Source organism: Charadrius vociferus, unplaced genomic scaffold (genome assembly GCF_000708025.1).
Source record: "Charadrius vociferus isolate BGI_N301 unplaced genomic scaffold, ASM70802v2 scaffold1129, whole genome shotgun sequence".
NCBI lineage: Eukaryota > Metazoa > Chordata > Aves > Charadriiformes > Charadriidae > Charadrius > Charadrius vociferus.
The window spans coordinates 27,425-46,915 of NW_009649974.1; the positions used below are offsets into that span (position 1 = coordinate 27,425).

Here is a 19,491-nt window from a genome sequence, read left to right on the forward strand (position 1 = left end):
AGAGATCAGCAAACCTGCTGTTTTCGCCTGTGTATCAGCGATTCACACAGGCAGTTTACCACTGTGCTTTGATCTCAGAGATGGCAGAGTAGGAATCTGAAGTATGGGTGCCTCTGTCACAGGCTTATGTGGTGGAAACACAGATGCTCTACTTGCACAACACTCAAGGCTAAACAACAATTAGTATAAGTGTGTTTTTCTACACCTCAGCTGCAGGTCACTGGAGCATGTTTATATTTCTACTTGCCAATCTCCCATTATTTTCTCACAGATGGAAAAGGTCTCTTTTGTAATGATGGGCTGTAGAAGAATTGTTTTATTCCACATTGGTTGCTTAAGGACGAATGTGGGGTTTTTTTAAGTTGAGATTAACTTGTGGCTGCTACTTAAGTTGAAGGTTTGAGGTAGAATGAATATTTTTTCTGATCCTCTTTAGTAGCTTTCTAATGTCATTGTCTAAAAGATCTAGTGAAAAATAACTTTTAGGATATTATATCTTGCTGGCACTTTTCAGTTCACAAAACTCAGGAGCTTCAATGAACTGTGAGATGAATTTTTAGAGCACTTGGGAAGATGGATGTTGTCTGTCAAGTTATTGTAGTTGTGTGTGTATGTATGTGTATACATACATATGTGTATATATACATACATACATGTATGATTTCAAGTTGATGTTTTCCAGGTCTAAGAAATTTGAGGAGGTGGAAACTACTGTCCTAGGACTGAACAGTAACTATGATGAGACAGTCAGCAACATTTCTTCTGCCTCACCAAAGAGCCGTGTGAACGGAAGTGCAGAGTCCAGAAGCAAGCGGACCATTCGCAGGCCTGCTTACTGGTTGGAAATGAGAGGAATAAAAAACAGCATTAACAAACCTTCAGAGAAAAAAGGTACTTACCACTCTTGGCTTGATGCAAAACTGTTTTTTCTCTCTGGTTCTTTTATAAGAGATTAGATGACTTCTGAAAGACATACTGCAGTTAACCCACAAATTACAAGCTTGGTAACGCTGCTCATGCATTTGGAGAAATAAACTTCCTCCACTGCAGAAACGTAGGTAAAATTCTCTGATGTTACGCAGTTCTTTTTGAGTGACTTGTCTTAAAATTAATGATTCTGCGACTGAGCTCAGCTTTGTCTATAGAAAAGATGTGCAAATCGTATCAGGAATATGCTTTGAGAGCTTTAAAAATGGAACAAACAACACTAAAGATGTAGAAAAGGGGGACCGTTCAGCAGTATTCTGGATTAGACATGGCTTTTGTTGTTGGTAGGTTTGTGGAGGTTTTTTTAGGGTTTTTATTTCTTTTATTTGCTCACTTCTGTCACTTACAATTTTCTGATTTGGAGTGGTTTGGGTCTCATTATGAATATTCAGATTTCCTGGCCTAGGAGCTGCTTTCCAAACTTCTCATGTGGTGAGGAGCCAAAACTTTGCTGCTCTTTAATGCATCTTCTTCTTATCTCTAAGTCAGAATCTGTATTCCATCCTGTTGTGAGGAGAGCTGAATCTGGTAGCTTGATAGAAGCAAGGTTGCTGCAGCTCCACACCCCCAGCTCCAACCAGTAGCGAGACCAAGTGTGTATTCCTGTAGGTATAAACACATGTATACAACATGTGTACACAGCCAGCAGCACAGATCAACACTAAGATCAGCACTCACACAAGCAGCACCAACGGCCTCCATCCTGTTTCCCTCTCTGGCCGATCAGGACGAAGATGTGTTTGTGAGAGAAAAGAAGCATATATACATATATACATTTGTGTGCACACATATGTGGTATGTGGATCTCTCCTGTAGCTGGACTTAGACACTGAGTCTACTCAGTGTTTGGCCTTTGGATCCTGGTCTCCTCAGTTGCTGGTGCGTGGACGTACTGGCCCCTCAGGCCCACAGAGCCATGCCAGTTGCTGGTGTAGACCTCCTTACGGACAGGCTTATGCTCGCAGACACTGCTCTGCCCTGGTCCCTCCGATTTGGTGTCAGACGTGACCAGACTTATATACTGACCAACCTCCTATTTACAAGCAAGTGGCCATTTTTATCCGCTTACACCTCTATTTTCCCACACTTGATCTTCCCCAAATCAGCTAATTCTCTCCCTTCTCCTTCCTTTGACACCACTCCTAAACATCTCAGGCTTGTGTAATCCTGAATTGTTCTTCACTAACGTCCTGTGTGTCACGTAACCCTAGGTATTAACACCACACTCTCCCTTTTCACTGCTACCCCTTTTCCCCCTTCCAAAGGGTGGTCCGGAGAATGACTCCAGTTGACTCATCCTGGTGGCTCTCCTGGGACAGACCTCAGAGGAAGGTGTCTGTTTCTTTGAGTCCATAATTTGTGTTCCCCCGCCTGCCATTGTCCTGTACTTCTCAATGTTCATGGAGATAAGCCTTTGGTAGGCCTGGAAATACTGAGGGGAGGCAGGGTATTATTTGGGGTTCCCCATCTGCCGTTGTTTCTCGCTGCTTTTTTGTGTGTGCGCGCAGATGAGCTTTTCATGACATAACCTAGCACCTTCTGGCTCTATTCCTGAGGAGTATTGTTTTCCAAGACCATGCTGTGACACTGTTTCTTCCATATCTTCTGTGTCGGAAGATTGCAGGCTGTGGAGTGCCTAAATGTTACTGAGTCAGAAGCCTAGCTCACTGGTGTCCAGGTGCCTTACAAAACCGACTTTTGGGTTGGTTTTTTTTAAGTATTGAATACGAGGATAAGCTGAGGCAGTAGCAGACTCAAAGCTGTTATCCAGACTGAATAATGAGACTGAAGCGTTTCTGTTCTTGCTCACTAGCAGGGGAAGTACTATTGAAATGCAAGAGGAAATCTGAGCAAGGGGAAGGTGAAGATCTTAAAGACTCTCCCAAGAAGAAGCAGAAGATTTCGGGTAATACAAATAACTTGTAATTCCTAGTTACAAGCCTCCAGGTACTTCAGACTTCCTTTCTGCCCAAATGCTATCCTCTGCTGTCTTCCAACTCTATTTCTGATTCTGGGTATTTTGTTACAGGACACTGTTGACTAGTTTCTGTTTTACAGTGGGAGATGATTGTTCTAATTTCAGTCTCTCTTAAGAAAGTCCAGCAAAGGGAGGGACGAAAGGAAGTAGGGGAAGTATAGGCTAGTCTGCTTCATTTCAGTTTTACGGAAGATTCTGGACTAAATAGTCAGACAAATTACTTGTAATCATCTGGAAGTTAATGGGTAGATGAAAACAGCGATATGGGTTTGTTACAGAGAAATCAAACCAAACCAGTTTAATTTTCTTTTACCACAGAGACAGAGGGGGAAGTGCTGGATATCATAGGTCTTTCATGCCTTCAAAGGGCTGTTAATCAGTGGCTAGGTGCAAAATGAAATGTACAAGTGGTGAAAGTAGGAGCAGGTGACACAGGAGAAGTATATATTTGCTGTCTAATCTTGCAAGGATGAGATGAGGACAGCCAAGGCCAACCTGGAGTTGAATCTGGGAAGGGATGTGAAAGGCAGCAAGAAAGGATTCTACAAGTACATGAACAGCAATGGGAAGACCAGGGAAAGTGTGAGTGCACTGCTGAACAGGGCAGGGGAGCTGGCGACAAATGATATGGAAAAAGCCGAGGTGTTCAATGCTTCCTGTGTCTCAGTCTTTATCAGTTAAAGGAGTCTTTCAGGAACCCCGGGCGCCTAAGACCAGAGGGAAAGTCTGGAGCAAGGAAGCCTTACACTCAGTGAAGGAGGATGAGGTTAGAGCACTTAAACAAACTGGACATACCTAAGTCCCATGGGAGCTGACAGGTTGCACCGAGTGCTGAGAGGGCTGGCTGATTTCATTGTGAGGCCACTCTTGGTTATCTTTGAAAGGTCATGGTGACTGGGAGAGGTTCCTGAAGACTGGAGGAGAGCAAATATCACTCCTATCTTCAAGGACAGAAAGAAGGACAATCTGAGGAACTACAGGTCGGTCAGCCTCACCTCAGTCCCTGGGAAGGTGATGGAGAGTCCTCCTGGAAAGCATTTCCAAACACATGAAGGACAAGATGGTGATGGGGAGCGTGGATTCATGAAGGACAAATCATGCTTAATCAACCTGATAACCATCTACAATGAGGTCGCTAGCTTGGTGGACAAGAGGAGAGTAGCAATTGGGAGTAGTCAGCATGGATTCATGAAGGACAAATCAAACTTAATCAACCTGATAGCCATCTACAATGAGGTCACTAGCTTGGTGGACAAGAGGAGAGCAGTGAATGTTGTTCACTTCAACTTTAGTAAGGCTTTTGGTGCCGTTTCCCATGACATCCTCATAGACAAGTTGCCAAAGTACAGGTTAGATGAACAGTACAGTGGATTGAAAACTAGCCCAGAGAGCTGTGATCAGCAGCGCAAAAGCTAGTTGGAGGCACATCACTAGTGGCATACCGCAGGGGTCAATACTGGGGCCAGTACTGTTTAACATTTTCATTGATGACCTGGACAATGGGACAGCGTGCACCCTCAGAAAGCACACAGATGATACCAAACAGGGAGGAGTGGTGGTACACCAGATGGGTGTGTGGCCATTCACAGGGACCTGGACAGGCTAGAGAATTAAGCAGAGAGGAATCTCTTCAGGTTCATCAAGGAAAAATACGAAGTCCTGCAGCTGGGCAGAAATAACCCCATGTACCAGAATATGCTGGGCGCTAACTTTCTGGAAACCAGCTCTGCAGAGAGGGAACTTGGGGTCCTGGAGGACAGCAAGCTGACCATGAGCCAGCAACGCACTCTTGTGGCAAAGGCAGCCAACAGCATTCTGGGGTACATTAGGAAGAGCATTGCCAGCCGATTGAGGGAGGTGATCCTTCCTTTCTGCTCATCACTGGTGGGGCCACATCTGGAGTGCCATGTCTGGTTCTGGGCTCCCCCATACAGGGCTGCAAAGATGATTGTGGGACTGGAATATCTTTTCTATGAGGACAGGCTGAGAGAGCTGCAACTCTTCAGTCTGGAGAAGAGAAGGTCGGGGGAATCTTATCAGTGTGTATAAACACTTGGTGTGAGGGAATGAAGAAAAGAAAGCCAGGCTCTTCTCTGTAGTGCTCACTGACAGGACAAGAGGCAATGGGCACAAATTAAAGCACGCAAAATTCTATTTGAAGACAAGAATGCACTTTTTTACTGTGAGGGTGGTCAAACCCTGGCACAGGTTGCCGAAAGATGTTGTAGAGTCTCCATCACTGGAAATACTCAAAAACTTGACTTAACATGTTCTTTGGCAACCTACTCTAGCTGACCTTGCTTCAACAAGGGGTTGAACTATGTGATCTCAGGAGGTCCCTTCCAACCTAAATGGTTCTGTGATTTCTGTGAAATAGAAAGAAGTATAGAATGATGGTTCACAGTCTGTCCTAGGTTCAATTCTAACTATCGTTACTGTCACCAAGGACTTGAGAGTATGTAGACAGCATGAAGCTGAAAGAGACTGCAAGTGTCTTGGAGAAAAGGTTAAAATTGAAAGTGTTCTTGATGTTGGAGAAACAGTTTAAAAAAATAGAATGGAATATAGTGTGTGTAATTAAAGATACTGTAGTTAGTTAAGAAATATTAGCACAGCTGAAAGACAAATAACAACCTCCTAGGTGTCAGCTCTTCAGAAGAGGTTTTGAGATTTATAACAGATCAAAAGCTGAATGGGCACCAACAGTGTCATACTTGCTTTTAAAAAGGCAGATGTTATACTGAGGTGTTTGAACAATGAAGGGAGGAGGTCATTATCTTTCTTCATTGAGATGTTCAGACATGTGAAGTAATTATTTTTGCTCTAATGCAGGGTCACACTTGGAGCGTTGTTTCCAGCAGTGGGCACTGCAGTTCAGGAAATGTGTGGACCATCTGAAGAGAACAGATGAGAAGAGAGCAAAAAGCATAGCCCATGAGAAAATGCTGAAAAAATAAGAGTTGTTTAGTCTAAAGAAAACAGGAATGGGACTGTCCATTTGGTTGTGAACAAGTCATTAGGTTGGCTCAGCCATACTGTGAACAGAGGATGTTTCAGCATGAAGAGTTCCCACGCTCTGAACTTTGTGTATGAACAACCATACGGATTACAGATATCTGGATGGGACTAATGCCTGCAGCTGTAAATAGCTATGGATTTTGAAAGGGAGTAGGGGAACATAATCTTGAAATTCATTTTTGGGGAAAAAAAAAAAAAAGCATTGAACGTTTCTGAATGAGTAGCTCTCAGACAGCAGACTAAATAGCAGCCTCCTAGCAAAAGATCTCTGCTCTTTTTATAACAAGGCTCACAAAATTAAGTCTTCTGGTCTTGTTTGTATTACAACAGGAAAAAAGCAGCAAGCTGGAACACAACACAACTCCAAAACGAAAGGCCACCGTGTTCAAAAAGAACCGGAAACTTATGGCACAGGTAAGAAGATGAAGCAGTTGCTCAGAGTTGTTTATTAAGCAGCTTGTGCTGATTTTGGCTGGGATAGAGTTTATTTTCTTCACAGCAGCTAGTATGGGGCTATGTTTTTGATTTGTGCTGGAAACGGTGTTGATAATACAGGGATGTTTCGGTTACTGCTGAGCAGTGCTCACATGGAGTCAAGGCCTTTTCTGCTCCTCACACCGCCCTGCTGGCGGGCGGGCTCGGGGTGCGCAAAAGGTTGGGAGGAGACAGAGCCAGAACAGCTGACCCCAAGCGACCAAAGGGATATTCCGTGCCATATGACATCGTGCTCAGTATATAAAGCTGGGGGAAAGAAGAAGGGGAATGTTTGGAGTTATGATGTTTGTTTTCTCAAGTAACAGTTATGTGTGATGGAGCCCGGCTCTCCTGGGCATGGCTGAACACCCGCCTGCTGATGGGAAGCAGTGAATGAATTCCTTGTTTTGCTTTGCTTGTGTGCGCGGCTTTTGCTTTACCTATTAAACTGTCTTTATCTCAACCCACAAATTTTCTCACTTTTACTCTTCTGATTCTCTCCCCCATCCCACCAGGAGGAAGTGAGTGAGCGGCTGTGTAGTGCTTAGTGGCTGGCTGGGGTTAAACCACAACACAGCTAAAAGATAAATGTGATTCTATGATTTGAGTCTGAGCAACAGCTGTGTTTCTAGTGTTTCCATTTTGTTGTTCACTTTACTGTTGATAAGGAAGAACTGGCTGCTGTCCTTTTGGCACAGTGTCAGTACTGCAGAGCAAAATTAGAGGGACTGCATACTGCCTAATAGCATGGTTCCATGTGGTTTTACCCAGAGCAGTGAAGGGGGAATCACTTTTTGAACCGAGAAAAAGCCTGTTAAGATAGTTGCACTATAAAACTCATAAAAATATTTATACCTTTTTACTTACCAGAATATGGTTGCAGGAAAAACTCTGTAGCTGTTGCTGCCAAATCGCCTCTTTTGGTGAGCCAGAGACCAAAGCTGTCCATCTTAGAAAAATAACATTAGCCTTGACTCAGCAAGCAGAATGACTTGGTAGGTGTAGCTCACAGCACTCATTAAATACCCCAGTTTTCTGCCTAGTGATGTTTGATTCACAGCCTTTTCCCCCAGCCACCTGGGGAAGGACAACGCCTGACTGTTATTACAGGGCAAAGAGGAAAGCTGGAAAGCCTTTAGATCTTTTTGTAAGAATTCAAGCATGTGGCTGCTAAGCCACTTTCTTCCTGGAGCCCGTTTCGGTAATTTATAATTCTTGCGGATTATGCCGGGCTTTTGCTTGGCATTTCAAAAATAGGCCAGGAACTGGAAACCATGGCACACAGGGTACATTTCGCTGGCTGCTGAGTAACTTGGGCTGGTGGTGCAGCTCTGTTCACTTTCAGTGCCAAAACTGCTGGTTAACGTAAGTGGAGTTCTAAAGATTTGGTTAGTAGAACGGAACTGTGGACTTTGTCTGAAACTGTTCAATCACATCTGTGACTACTTTTACTGTGAATACCCTTCTGCCGAAAGAAAAGTTTACTCTGCATGCTAAAGTAACTATGTAATAAAAATGAATGAATGAAACATCTCTACTGAACAAGTCGAAGAACACTCCTCACAAGGGGATGGTAGGATTAAGGAGTTTTTATAAAATTATCTCCCAAAAGGAGTGATGTGTGCCTTGTCACATGACACATTTAAAGCTGTGAATGAGCTAAACCTATTGAAGTGTAGCTGGACATGAGTTTGGTAGCATCTGACCTCTTTCCTTCTAGGATTCGTTGTGCACATCAAAGGGGGGGAAAAAAAAAAAAAGAGAGATCATGTTTGCTGTTCTATTCCAAACCTTTTGTTTTGACAGGTAGTATGGAAGAGCAATGGTCTTTGGAAATTCAGGACAAAGGCCGAGTTACCTGTCCAACATGCCGGGCTGTAGTGAGAAAGACTGTAGAAGGACTGAAGAAACATATGGTAAATTGCAGGCAGGTAAGAACACGAGAGGTGAACCGTGTTTTCTTTACTCCTTTTCAGCTTACTGATAGAAATGCCTGCGCACTGTTTTGTGTTGCGTTTGAAACCAGTTTCATATCATCATCATGTCTCTAAGCAAAAGTCCTTTATACGTCTGTAAGAGGCTGAGCTTGGTGTGTCTTGCTTAGCCTTTTGCTGGAGGTTTGGGGTAGTGAACAAAAGTTAGCTATTTCATTGTTCTCCTAAATTTTAGGCTCCAGAAAATCTCTTCTGTTCTTAATGGGCAGTTATGAGGCCCAAATAAAATGTTCCACTCTCCTAATCTTTTCCCACAAAGAGTTTCCCGCTGCTGTGGTTAATTTGCAGTTACGTGCACAATGTGCTTGTTTGTTTCTAGAAAATGTTCACATGTCACCACTGTGGGAAGCAGCTGAAGTCTTTAGGAGGGATGAAATACCACGTCATGGCAGACCATAACAATCAGGTAACACAACTGCTGTGAATCTAAAAATCCTATGGGCAAGGCAGTCTTTGGTTCTTTCCCTGATGCACACAAAAACAGAACATGGTGTGTTTTTTCAAATGTTGTAGCTGTTGAAATCTTGCCTACCTGTTATTTTTCCTGTGAAATGTGACATCTGAAAAAACAGTAGAATGTTACCAGAGATGGTAGACATGCTACATCTCAGGAGGAGGGGCGTAATTTCTGTTTAGGCTGGTTACGTGTCACACATAAAAGGCTTTCTCAATCAGAAAAAAAAAATGGTTGCTCATTAGGCTGCAGTTTTCAGTCCTTTGCTAGAAAGTAGTTTTTCTACATCCAGAGCAGACTACATTTCAGTTCTTTACAAGTTCAAAGGTAAAAAAGCAGAAGCAGTAGTTTAGTTCTTGTCTATATTTACTGTAGAGATAATAATGCTGCCATCTGCTTTTCCTCTTTGCTATTTCTTTGAAGAAAGCAACGTCTCCTATTGTAGTTGTGAAGAATTAGAACTTTTGGAAAGGTCATTCAGGAGTTTGGGTAAGGTTTAGATAATTTGGTGCTGTTATTTTTTATACAGTTCCCAGTACTGTGGTTTCTGAACCTACAGCTATAGTAGTAAATTAAATAGACATGGGCTCATATTCTGGCCCTGAGGAATAGGTCTGTCACTCAGTTCTAACTTTTTATTCAGTCTAGGTGTAATATTATTATAAGATAGTGTAGGAAATAATATACAATAACCATCAGAGAGAGAATAGAGAATTTTAACTGTAGTTCAGCATAGATGAATAACTGTTACAGGCAGTTAGTCTGCTTAGCTTAGTTAGGCTAAGTGGAAATGGTAGGACCAGTAAATGTTAAAGATGCATGACAGAGATGAGTTAGTACTTTCCACAGGCAGAAGGGAAGAAAAGTAATTATGGAAATACATACCCTTGTCCTTCCCAGAAGCTATAGTTTGGGACCATTTCTTACCAAGGTTTTGTTCATAGATAGCCATCTAAATGTTAAAACTCTTATCTGCAAAGTTGTTTTCAGGCAGTTTACTCCTTTTAAAGATAATTCAGTTGTTTGGGGGGTATAGACAGGGATCGTTGTATTAAATACACTTCTGTAAAATCATAAGTTGCAGCAGTTTAATTATTTTAGAAGCTTTCCTTAGTAGTGTGTTGAGTATTGAATTCCATATGAGAACTGTGAATGCTGAACATCCTGTATTTTTCTTTCATCTTCCTACTGTGCTTTAGCCAGTTGTGAAGGAGGGAGGAGAATTGGATGAGCAGCTTGAGCGAGACCGCCTTCGGAAGGTTTTGAAGCTTATGGGAAAACTAAAGTGTACAAGGGAGGTAAGCTGCAATGTGCTAAGTATCCTGAATTAAACAGCAGTGGATGCACAAATGTAAAATATTGTGAGAGTTCTGCTATGTGTGCTTTGGTGCTGGCCAAGGCTGGATTTGTTTCCAAGATCCTGGCTATGCTTTTCAGACAGAGTATCATAGAATGGTTTGAGATTTGAAGGGACCTTTAAAGATCATCTAGTCCAACCCTCTTGCAATAAGCAAGTTGATATCTTCAACTCGCTCAGGTTGCTCAGAGCCCCATCCAACCGGATCTTGAATGTTTCCACGGATGGGGCATCTGCCTCTGTGGGAAACCTGTTCCAGTGTTTCACCACCCTCAATGTAGACAATTTTTTCATTATATCTAGTCTAAATCTACCCTCCTTTAGTTTAAAACCGTTACACCTTGTCGTATCACCACAGGCCCTATTAAAAACTTTGTCCTCATCTTTCTTATAAGCCCCATTTAAGTCCTGAAAGACTGCTGTAAGGTCTCCCTGGAGCCTTCTCTTCTCCAGCAGGGTCAGCTAGATATCTTTGAGTATTTGATGTGTTGGTCTTCAAGGGGGATCGAGAGGGCACTGCGTTGTGTCTTGTGTGCACCAAAAGTATTTTACTAATGTGTACTTCTGGTCTTTCCTTAGTTGTTTGTGATAGCTAGGAAGATGTTTTTATGCATAATTACTGTGAATTTGTCTGTGGTTTTTGAAAATACTGAGATTCACCACAGCTAGAGAAGGGTATGGAGAGCAGATGGATACATCTAACAGCATTAAAATCTTGCTAATGCATGTTTGGTTTGACCTGTTTCCAAGTTCAGTGTCAAGTTGATTACTGGATTCAGGGCTAGGAGATATTCTAGTAAGTGATGTTCTCAGAAACCGTTGGAGTTTTTGTTGTCATCTGCTGCAGTATGAGACAACAGATGTATCCCAGGAATAGCCGAAAGTTTTATTTAGCATCACCCTAATATCGCTGTGTTCCAGACAGTTTGACCAGCCAACCAAGTATAAAACCATCCTCTTTTTCTGCCCAACTGCTCCATGTGTATCTGAAAATCTTTCAGTTTTGTGCATCCTCATTTAACATCTTGCTTCTTCATTCCACGTATTGAAATTTTCTGTTGCCCACTGGCTACAAAGAAGTTCTAAGAAACAGTTTCTCCCAGTTGCAGCCAATTCTTTGTCTGAGGTTTTGTCTATCTGAATAGACTGACATTAAAGTTTACTATGTGATGTCTCTGGTCTGGCAGGAAAAGTGATATTACTTTGGTCAGCAAACTGTGGATTCTATACACAGCGGTCTTGTGAACCCTTGGAGAGCATTTTTCTTCCATGCATTTTTCTTCTGCACTGACAGGGCTGCACAGGCAGCTTCACTAGCATAATGGGATACCTGTATCACGTTAAAAAATGTGGGAAGGCGGCTTCTGAGCTGGAGAAAATGGCTATGAAGTGCCATCACTGCGGAAAAGCATACAAATCAAAGGCAGGACTTGTCTACCATCTCCGATCTAAGCATGGGCCGGTAAGTGCAAATTGCCATAGTCACCAGGATGGTGTGGTGGTACTTCAGCCATTCAGACTTGAGGCACACGTAGGCTTTTGTCTGCTACTGGGGTGGGTAATTAGGGATAGCAAATCTTTGTGTTTTTCTGTCTCTGTGGAGTATTCTGTCCTTGATACTTTCCTTCTAGCAGCAGCTGTGCTGTTCTGTGACTAGGGTGAAGTTTTTCATAGTAAATCACCATGGCAGCAGTAAACTTTCCCCAGCCTGACTTTTGCTCCATGGAAGAACGATGCTAACATGCACAACTTGTGAGATGTTTTTCTTTGCTCTTACAAGACCCAACGTGGGAGCAGAACGGGCAGCACTATGCTTGTTGTCCATGAGGGTTTTGCAGCAAATGATGTGATATCCTTTCAAGACCAGTGGCTGCGTGAAACTCACTGCTTGAGCCTTGCTGCTGTGACCCCCCTGAGTAGGTCTGGGGGTCTGTCTCGCTGGTGGGATGCACTTCTGTCCTATGTCTGTGACAGTGAACTGCAACTGCAGCAGCATTTTTGCGAGGGATGTGGCAGAATATTTATTCACAGTATTTAGTGTAACTGAAATAGGAACTAGTGAAGGAGGCTTACCTTTTTTGGCCTTTGTTGCAGGTCACTTTCCTTCATGAGGAGAGAAGAACAGAGAGCCTGAAGAAAATAAAACGGGAGCCAAATAACACAGGCAGAGTTCAGAGGAGATCTGCAAAGGTGGCAATCTACTATCTCCATGAGCTAGCTGGAGAAGAGCTGGCCAAAGAGTGGCCCAAGAGGAAAGTTCTGCAGGACTTGATTCCAGATGACCGGAAGGTACGAGGCCTTAAAAATGCTATATAGGGTTTGAGTCTTTCATTACATCAGATGAGTTGTACTGGCGTCCACCCTGTGTTGCAGGTGTTCAGTGGCCCATGGAAAGCAATATTGAAGAAGTAGTATCTTGTGGGAGGGATCAGGTTTTGCTCTTCTGGTCTTAGATTACAGTATTGCTACAGTAGCAGTTGCTGTGGTATAAGTATTTTATCCAGGCAGGCTATAATGACTTTCAAGTCCCATTGCTGTAATTTTCAGTGGGCACAAGTAATGAAGGCAGTTATAGGTGGTATGTTGCTCACAGGTCATAGGCTGCAGATCACTGCTGCCATGCAGTGATATTTCATAGTTTTTCAGGCTTCGAAGTTTCCAGAAGCATCTTTTAGGCTGTAAGAGAAACCCAAGGGAAAAGGATGATTTATGATTTTAATGGAGTAGAGGAATTGTTGTAGTCAAAGTTATGGGAGGTTTTGGATTCTGATATTGTGGGAGTTTTCCAGATTCAGTTATGTTTGTAGAGAGTCAGTGAGATGGGAAAAGATTGGTGATTGAGAGTTTGGCTGTTAGAGTAGGAGAAAAGATAGCACTTCTGTGTCACAGCCTGGTAGAGAAAGGGACATACTTGGCACTATGTGTAGCCAACATTGCTTCCAGCTTTCAATCCCATCTCTTTATCTCAGCTGAAATATACTCGTCCTGGACTGCCCACATTTAGTCAAGATGTGCTGTGCAAATGGAAAACAGAGATAAAGATGTACCGAAGAGTCCACTGCCCAAATCAGGTAATCCTTAAGTGTTTCTGAAGCCTCAAAGGGGGCAGATTTGGGGTCTGTATGAGCCAACAGCTTGACACAACCTTGAAGCTGCGGGAGACAACTTGTGCTCCATCTCAGTGCAGTTGGGTAGTGTAACCAAGACCCTGTTTGGACTGTTGCCTGATCCCTTTGGGGATGTGTTTGTCCACTTTAGAGCCAGTAAGTTGGTGTCAGACTGGTACGTCTGGGAGCTGGTTCATTTGAAAGTTTGAGCAGTGGAAAAACGACAGGCCCCTGCCTGTCTAGCAGGTGTGCTAAATCTAATTGTAGAAGGGAGGAGTAGATATGGAAGTGTAGTAGAGGGACTTTGTCTGGCACAGCACTCAAGTTTTCTTTTGAACGCTGGAAATGGGCTACAGAAGACATGTGTGGCACTGTTATCCTGGTCTAGGGATGCTTATGCACGTGCACTTAGTTTCTTACAATCCCACGCAACAGCCACCAGTCAGATCCAGTGAGAAGAAATGGCCCCTTTGGTAGAAACTGTGATAGGTGTGACGCACGTGACACATACGACTGGACGGCCAAGGGTCAGTGGTGGCTTCCATCTGGGTTTGGTGTAGAGACAATGCCTTCCCCCTGCCTTACCCCACCCCCAGAACTCTCTCCCTGGTTTCCAGGCTTGCATCATTTCCAAGTATAAGAATTGTGATGTAATGTTATATATGGAGCTGTCCCCAGAAAGCAGCTGTCCTGTTGCACTGATCTGTAAGTGTGTCTTGCACCTACCTCCTGTTTCAGGGTCTGGGCTGTTGGCTGAGCATGATCTCCTATCCCGAGACTGATGCCTAAAGCTCCATGTGGGGCAGGCCTCTAAAGTTGCCCTTTAACTGAGATCATTGGTGTCGGATACAGTTGTTCTGCTCTGTGCCATTAGATACACGAGCAGAGCAAACCTCTCTTATCCCTTTTGGAATCGTCTTCCAGAGAATAAGACTTTCTTGTGTAGAAATAAGTGATTTCTTACTGGAGTTTTGCTGACACACTTCTTTTACCGTTTCAGGGCTGTGAATCTGTATATGGCAGTGTCTCAGGACTCAAATCTCACCTTGGCACGTGTACCTTGGTTGGTAGCCTTCTTGTACTCACTATGTTTTATACCAGTAGCCGGACTGTCCCTGTCCCTCACAGCTCCTTATTCAAGCTGTTGTCCTGCCATCTGCTAATCTGAGTTCCTTACAGTTTGAGTGCTTCCTTATGTGCTAATGGGGTCGCTATTGCAAACACTGCTTGAGGCAAGGAGGAAGCATCTTAATGGCATGTATTTTAGTGAAACTGCAGTCCTACCTTTAGATGCACAGCTACAAGAGCATTTTTTCCAGGTACAGGCTGGAGACCTTGTAACATCTCACAGAGCAGTCCTATGCTTTGTGGGTGTAACCGGTCAATAATGTCAGTGCTCTTCTAACTAACACATTGTCTGGTATGAATAAGAGTTTCTACTTCTTACTGCTGGGTTATATCTGAGCAAGATTCAAACACAGTATGTAGGTGTATCAGCCTTCTAGGCAGCAATTGGTGACGGATTTTTTTGTTTTGGTGCCAGGGTGACTTTGTGGCTGGTAAATACAAGTGTCTCCTGTGTGAGAAGGAGTTCATTTCAGAAAGTGGGGTCAAGTACCACATCAACTCCATGCATGCTGAGGTAAGGCAGGCAGAATGGAAGTCCTCAAATCCCAGGTTGTTGAAGGTGGGAAGGGTGTCTTGGGAAGGAAATGCTGAATGCTTGCTCTGTTTTATTTTTTTCTTGCTCATGACTGGGAACAGGATCGCGGATTCGAGTGGCCTTTGATTTGCTTAAAGATAGCTGGTCTTATGCGTTGGTCTGGGGAGCAAGTGTTGTGTCATGGCACATGTCTTGTCCCAGGCTGCTGCTGCTCAGTTCAGCTCTTCAGCATTTCCCATGCCTTTAGCCAGGCAATTGCCAAATCAAATCTGAATCCTCTGAGACAGAATGCCACCTGAGGGGGAACATCAAAGAACAGAGATTTGTTAAGCAGCTGGCTCTCCAGATCTCGTGTTTTGGGAAACCCTTGTCCCACAAGGCAGCTTTATTATAAGCCCTGATAGGCTTTATGTGGTATTTCCACCATCAGTACCAACCTGTTGCCTTCTAAACCCCCCAGGATTGGTTTGATGTGAACACAACTACCACCAAAAGCTTTGAGAAGCTGATGAAAATCCGCCAAAGAGAAGAGCAGAGGAAGCAACGGAAGAAACGTCCTTTGACCCGGGGCAAAAAGAAGAGAACTGGGACCCTGGCTTCCAAAAAGGTCCCCACTGCTGGAATTGAAAAAATGAGGAGAAGTAAGAGAGGTCGTCCACAGCGGGTGGACAGTGAGAGTGTAAGTAGTGAGGAGAGGGAGCCCCAAGTTGCACAGAGAGCTGAATTTCCAAAAAACAGCCGCAAGCGAGGCCGGAAGTAAAACCGTACAAGAAGAGGAGTAATCCTAAAGGTTTTCAGTTACAAGTCCCACTTCTGTCAGGCTCATAACCCACAGCGCTAATACAAGCAACTGAATGTCTTTCGGACTGTGACTCCATTCTATTTGGTGACCTTGATTTTGAAACTGTTGCTTCTGGTCCATTGTGAGAGACTTCAGACCAAAGCTGTGGTACAGAGGCTGCTTCTCCTGCTGTAGTTCCCTTGGACAGTGGCACTAGCAGTGTACCCGATGTAGTTCCTGCTCTGGTTACAGTCTCAGTTTGGGTCACATTAGTTCCTTGTTTAGTGATTTCCAGTACAGCAGCTGTCTGTTTTGTCATCTTCCTCTGATGGGTGAGATCAGGGTTCTTTTTTAGCTGTTCTCCCTATAAAGGACTGACTAGCCCAGTGTTTAGGTCTCTTTAAGGGGGAAATTCTTTCTTGCACAGTTTGCACACAAACAAAGCAGCGCTGTGCAGAATACAAAGGCTTTAGCTTGCCCTGTAACTGTCCTGTCTTGTCAGCAAGGCTGCCGCAGAAGAGTAGATACCTTCCCAGCATATGCTCCAGTCTGTTGCACAAGGCACTGTCTACTTCATACACTGATGTTTGGGGCTCAGCACCAGACAGCAGCACCTGAGCTCTGGTCTGCTTGGAAGTGATGGAACATCGTTACTAGCCTCGTCAGGAACCCAGTACTTCCCTGGCATCTGTATGCTGTAGCACTGGGCATTGAATGCCCAGTAGAGGGTCTTCAGTCCAGTGAGGAATAAATGCTCTGCAGCCTTTTGGAGATTCACTGACCTTTCAGAGACCCCCAGTAACTAATGTAATAAGATGGCCTTCATGGGCCCTCTGAAGGTTGTTTGTTTCAGACTCACCTGGGAAACAAACTTACTGCAAGACAGCACATACCTACAGTAGCAGTCTTGCTGTTGCTGAAACCCAGGTTCCATGGAGCTGCCGTGCTGGTGTGTTGTTCTTTGTCATGCCCATGCTCCCATAGTGTCCTCTTTTCTGCACTGTAGACACCACCTTCGTTGTCTTCTATCACCTGTTTCTTTTCAATACTGCTTCCTTTGTGTGAACGAAGTATATTAGCAGTGGCTTCCCTGTGTGGAAAAGGTTAAAAGAAGAGGGTTCATTATTTGAAGTCATGTGTTGGTGTGAACTCTGGATTATAGGGGGTATCTTCTTGAGCTCTATAAATGCAGCAGATGTCAGAAGCTAGTAGGAAGCAGCAGCACAGGCAGTCCTACCCTTGTCTTTCCGAGAATGGGTTCTCCAGAATTTCTGTTGTCCAAAGATGCGCTGTACCAGGAAGTTGCAAAATTTGACATTTTCCTTGCAGTTTTGCTTGCAAGAAAATAGGCAGCTGGCTCCCTGTTACCTCCCTGTGAATATTCACTCTCTACCAAAGTTGCTGGTGCTGAAATTCACGGGGAAGCCATCGCAGTGCCTGGGGAACAGGTGGGTTTGTATGTATGTGTTATTACTGGAATAATCAGGTTGGTCCTGACAGTGGGAAGTGCTGTGTGGCCAGGGTGTTCTCAAGAACTGCCTCCCCCATATAATAAGCAAAGCAGACCCCAGCTGAGCATGGTCTGTTTCTCATGGGCATTAACGCCTGTATGGTAGTGAGGCAGCATGCAGTACTCCAGTGGGATTTACACGCAGTAGAGACACTGCCTTTTGGAACCAGCTGTCGTGGTAGCAGTGCTGCGCTGAAATTATAAATATGTGGACTTCTGTGCAGGGTGTATTAAGGTTTGCAGTAAGAGGGGCAAGATCAGAAGACGACAAAATAAAAAGTCACCAGTGCGAGAACGTGGTTTCTTGTCTGTTTGGTTTGTAGTGTTCTTGGTACCGTACCTACTTGCACAACACCCCCCAGCCTGCCCACTTGGTTGTCCTGCATGCTCTGGACATGCTGTTCAGTTGTCTGCACCATTTCTCCTCAGTACTCCACTCTACACAGCTGTACTTTGACCATACATGGTTACTGCCTTCCTGCCCAATAGATGGAATCGTAGAATCATTTTGATGTGATGATCTTAAAGGTCTCTTCCACACCAACCATTACCTAGCACTGCCAAGGTACCACTTAACCATGTCCCTCTATCACTAAACCATGTCCTTCATGGACAACACGATAAACCCATGAGTTAATGGAGGTTTTTCTTAGTGGATTTCAGTCTAGAGTCCTATTTACTGTCGTTTATAAGTTACTGACCAGACCTGCTTTCTAGGCATGGGTACTGTGTGACCACCTGGATTACTTTGTAGAGTTACATCCACAACATACTCCCCCACATAACATGGCATGTGGAAAAAAATCATTATCCAACAGTCTGTTCATGCTCCAGCAGTGTTATGGCAGATTGTTTGCTGGGTTGGCTCAAGCTGGTGGTGGCAGTGCTGCACCAGTGCAGTTCACTGGTTTTGAGGAGTGCGATCTGTTCAGGAGCACCTGCATCCCGCTCTGGATGGACTAAGGCTGGCTGCCCAATGCAGCTGCAGCAGCGCTCTGCTGCTCTGAGGGCATGGGAAAATTTAGCTTCAAGGAAGGTATTTTAATTGGAGAATTCATAACGTGTATCCAGGGCTATATATAACACATAAAACCACCTAATTGTACTACAGCCTACCATGCTGAGGTTTACTGTTCAAGCATCCGTAAGTCTACTGCTCAATCCATTGTTAAGAGTTCAGTTTAGACTAACATTTTGCAAATCCAGGTCACAATTCTACCCCATAGAATCATAGGACGGTTTGGGTTGGTACCTTTAAACCACCTTTGGGTGGTACCTTTAAACACCATCTAGTGCACTGCCCTTTCCACTGGCAGGGTCATCTGTCACTAGATCAGGTTGCTCAAAGACAGCTTGACCTTGAACACTTCCAGTGATGGGGCATCCACAGCTGCTCTGGGCAAATTGCACCACCCTCATAAAAAAAATCTTCCTTATGTCCAATCTAAACCTACCCTCTTGCAGTTTAAAGCCATTGTCCCTTGTCCTGTCACTACAGACCCTGATAAAAAGTCTCTCTCTGTCTTTCTTATAAGCCCTTTTTAAATACTGAAATGCCACAATAGGATCTCCCTGAAGCCTTCCCTTGTGCAGGCTGAACAATCCCAGCTCTCTCAGCCTTTCTTCATAGCAGAGGCATTCCAGCCATCTGATTGTTTTTGTGGCCTCCTCTGGACCTGCTCTAACAGGTCCATGTCTCTCTTGTGCTGTGGGCTGCAGAGCTGGATGCAGTGCTCCAGGCAGAGTCTCACAAGAGAGGAGTAGAAGGGGAGAATCACCTCCCTCGACCTGCTGGCCACGCTTCTTTTGATGCAGCCCTGGTTATGATTGCCTGGCTGTGCTGCAAGCACACATTGCCATCTCATGTCCAATTTTTTAGTATCCCCAAGTCCTCCGCAGGGCTGCTCTCCATCCGTTCATTTCCCAGGCTCCGTTGGTACTGGGGATTGCTCTGGCCCACGTGCAGGACCTTGCACTTGGCTTTGTTGAACTTTGTGAGGTTCACGTGCACGCATTCCTCAAACCTGTCAAGGTCTGTCTGGAGAGCATCCCTTCCCTCCGGCAAACCAACTGCGCCACTAAAAATGATGTGTTGTCTTATTTGAACTTCTTTAATTTCAGCCTCTGCATCTCATACTGCTCAGTCCTGGTAACTTAAATAGCTTTAT

At 44.2% G+C, this 19,491-nt stretch overlaps 1 protein-coding gene across 1 annotated transcript; it reads left to right on the plus strand.

Moving 5' to 3' along the window:
* The first annotated feature begins 689 nt into the window (after nucleotides 1-689).
* On the plus strand, nucleotides 690-15,868 carry ZNF512 (zinc finger protein 512). Its single transcript, XM_009891597.1, has 12 exons — nucleotides 690-891; nucleotides 2,804-2,893; nucleotides 6,314-6,397; nucleotides 8,264-8,388; nucleotides 8,771-8,857; nucleotides 10,105-10,203; nucleotides 11,557-11,724; nucleotides 12,357-12,551; nucleotides 13,232-13,333; nucleotides 14,370-14,432; nucleotides 14,913-15,011; nucleotides 15,493-15,868. The coding sequence occupies exons 1-12, from the start codon at nucleotides 846-848 to the stop codon at nucleotides 15,790-15,792; spliced, it is 1,458 nt and encodes a 485-aa protein (XP_009889899.1). The 5' UTR covers nucleotides 690-845; the 3' UTR covers nucleotides 15,793-15,868.
* Nucleotides 15,869-19,491: the final 3,623 nt, after the last annotated feature.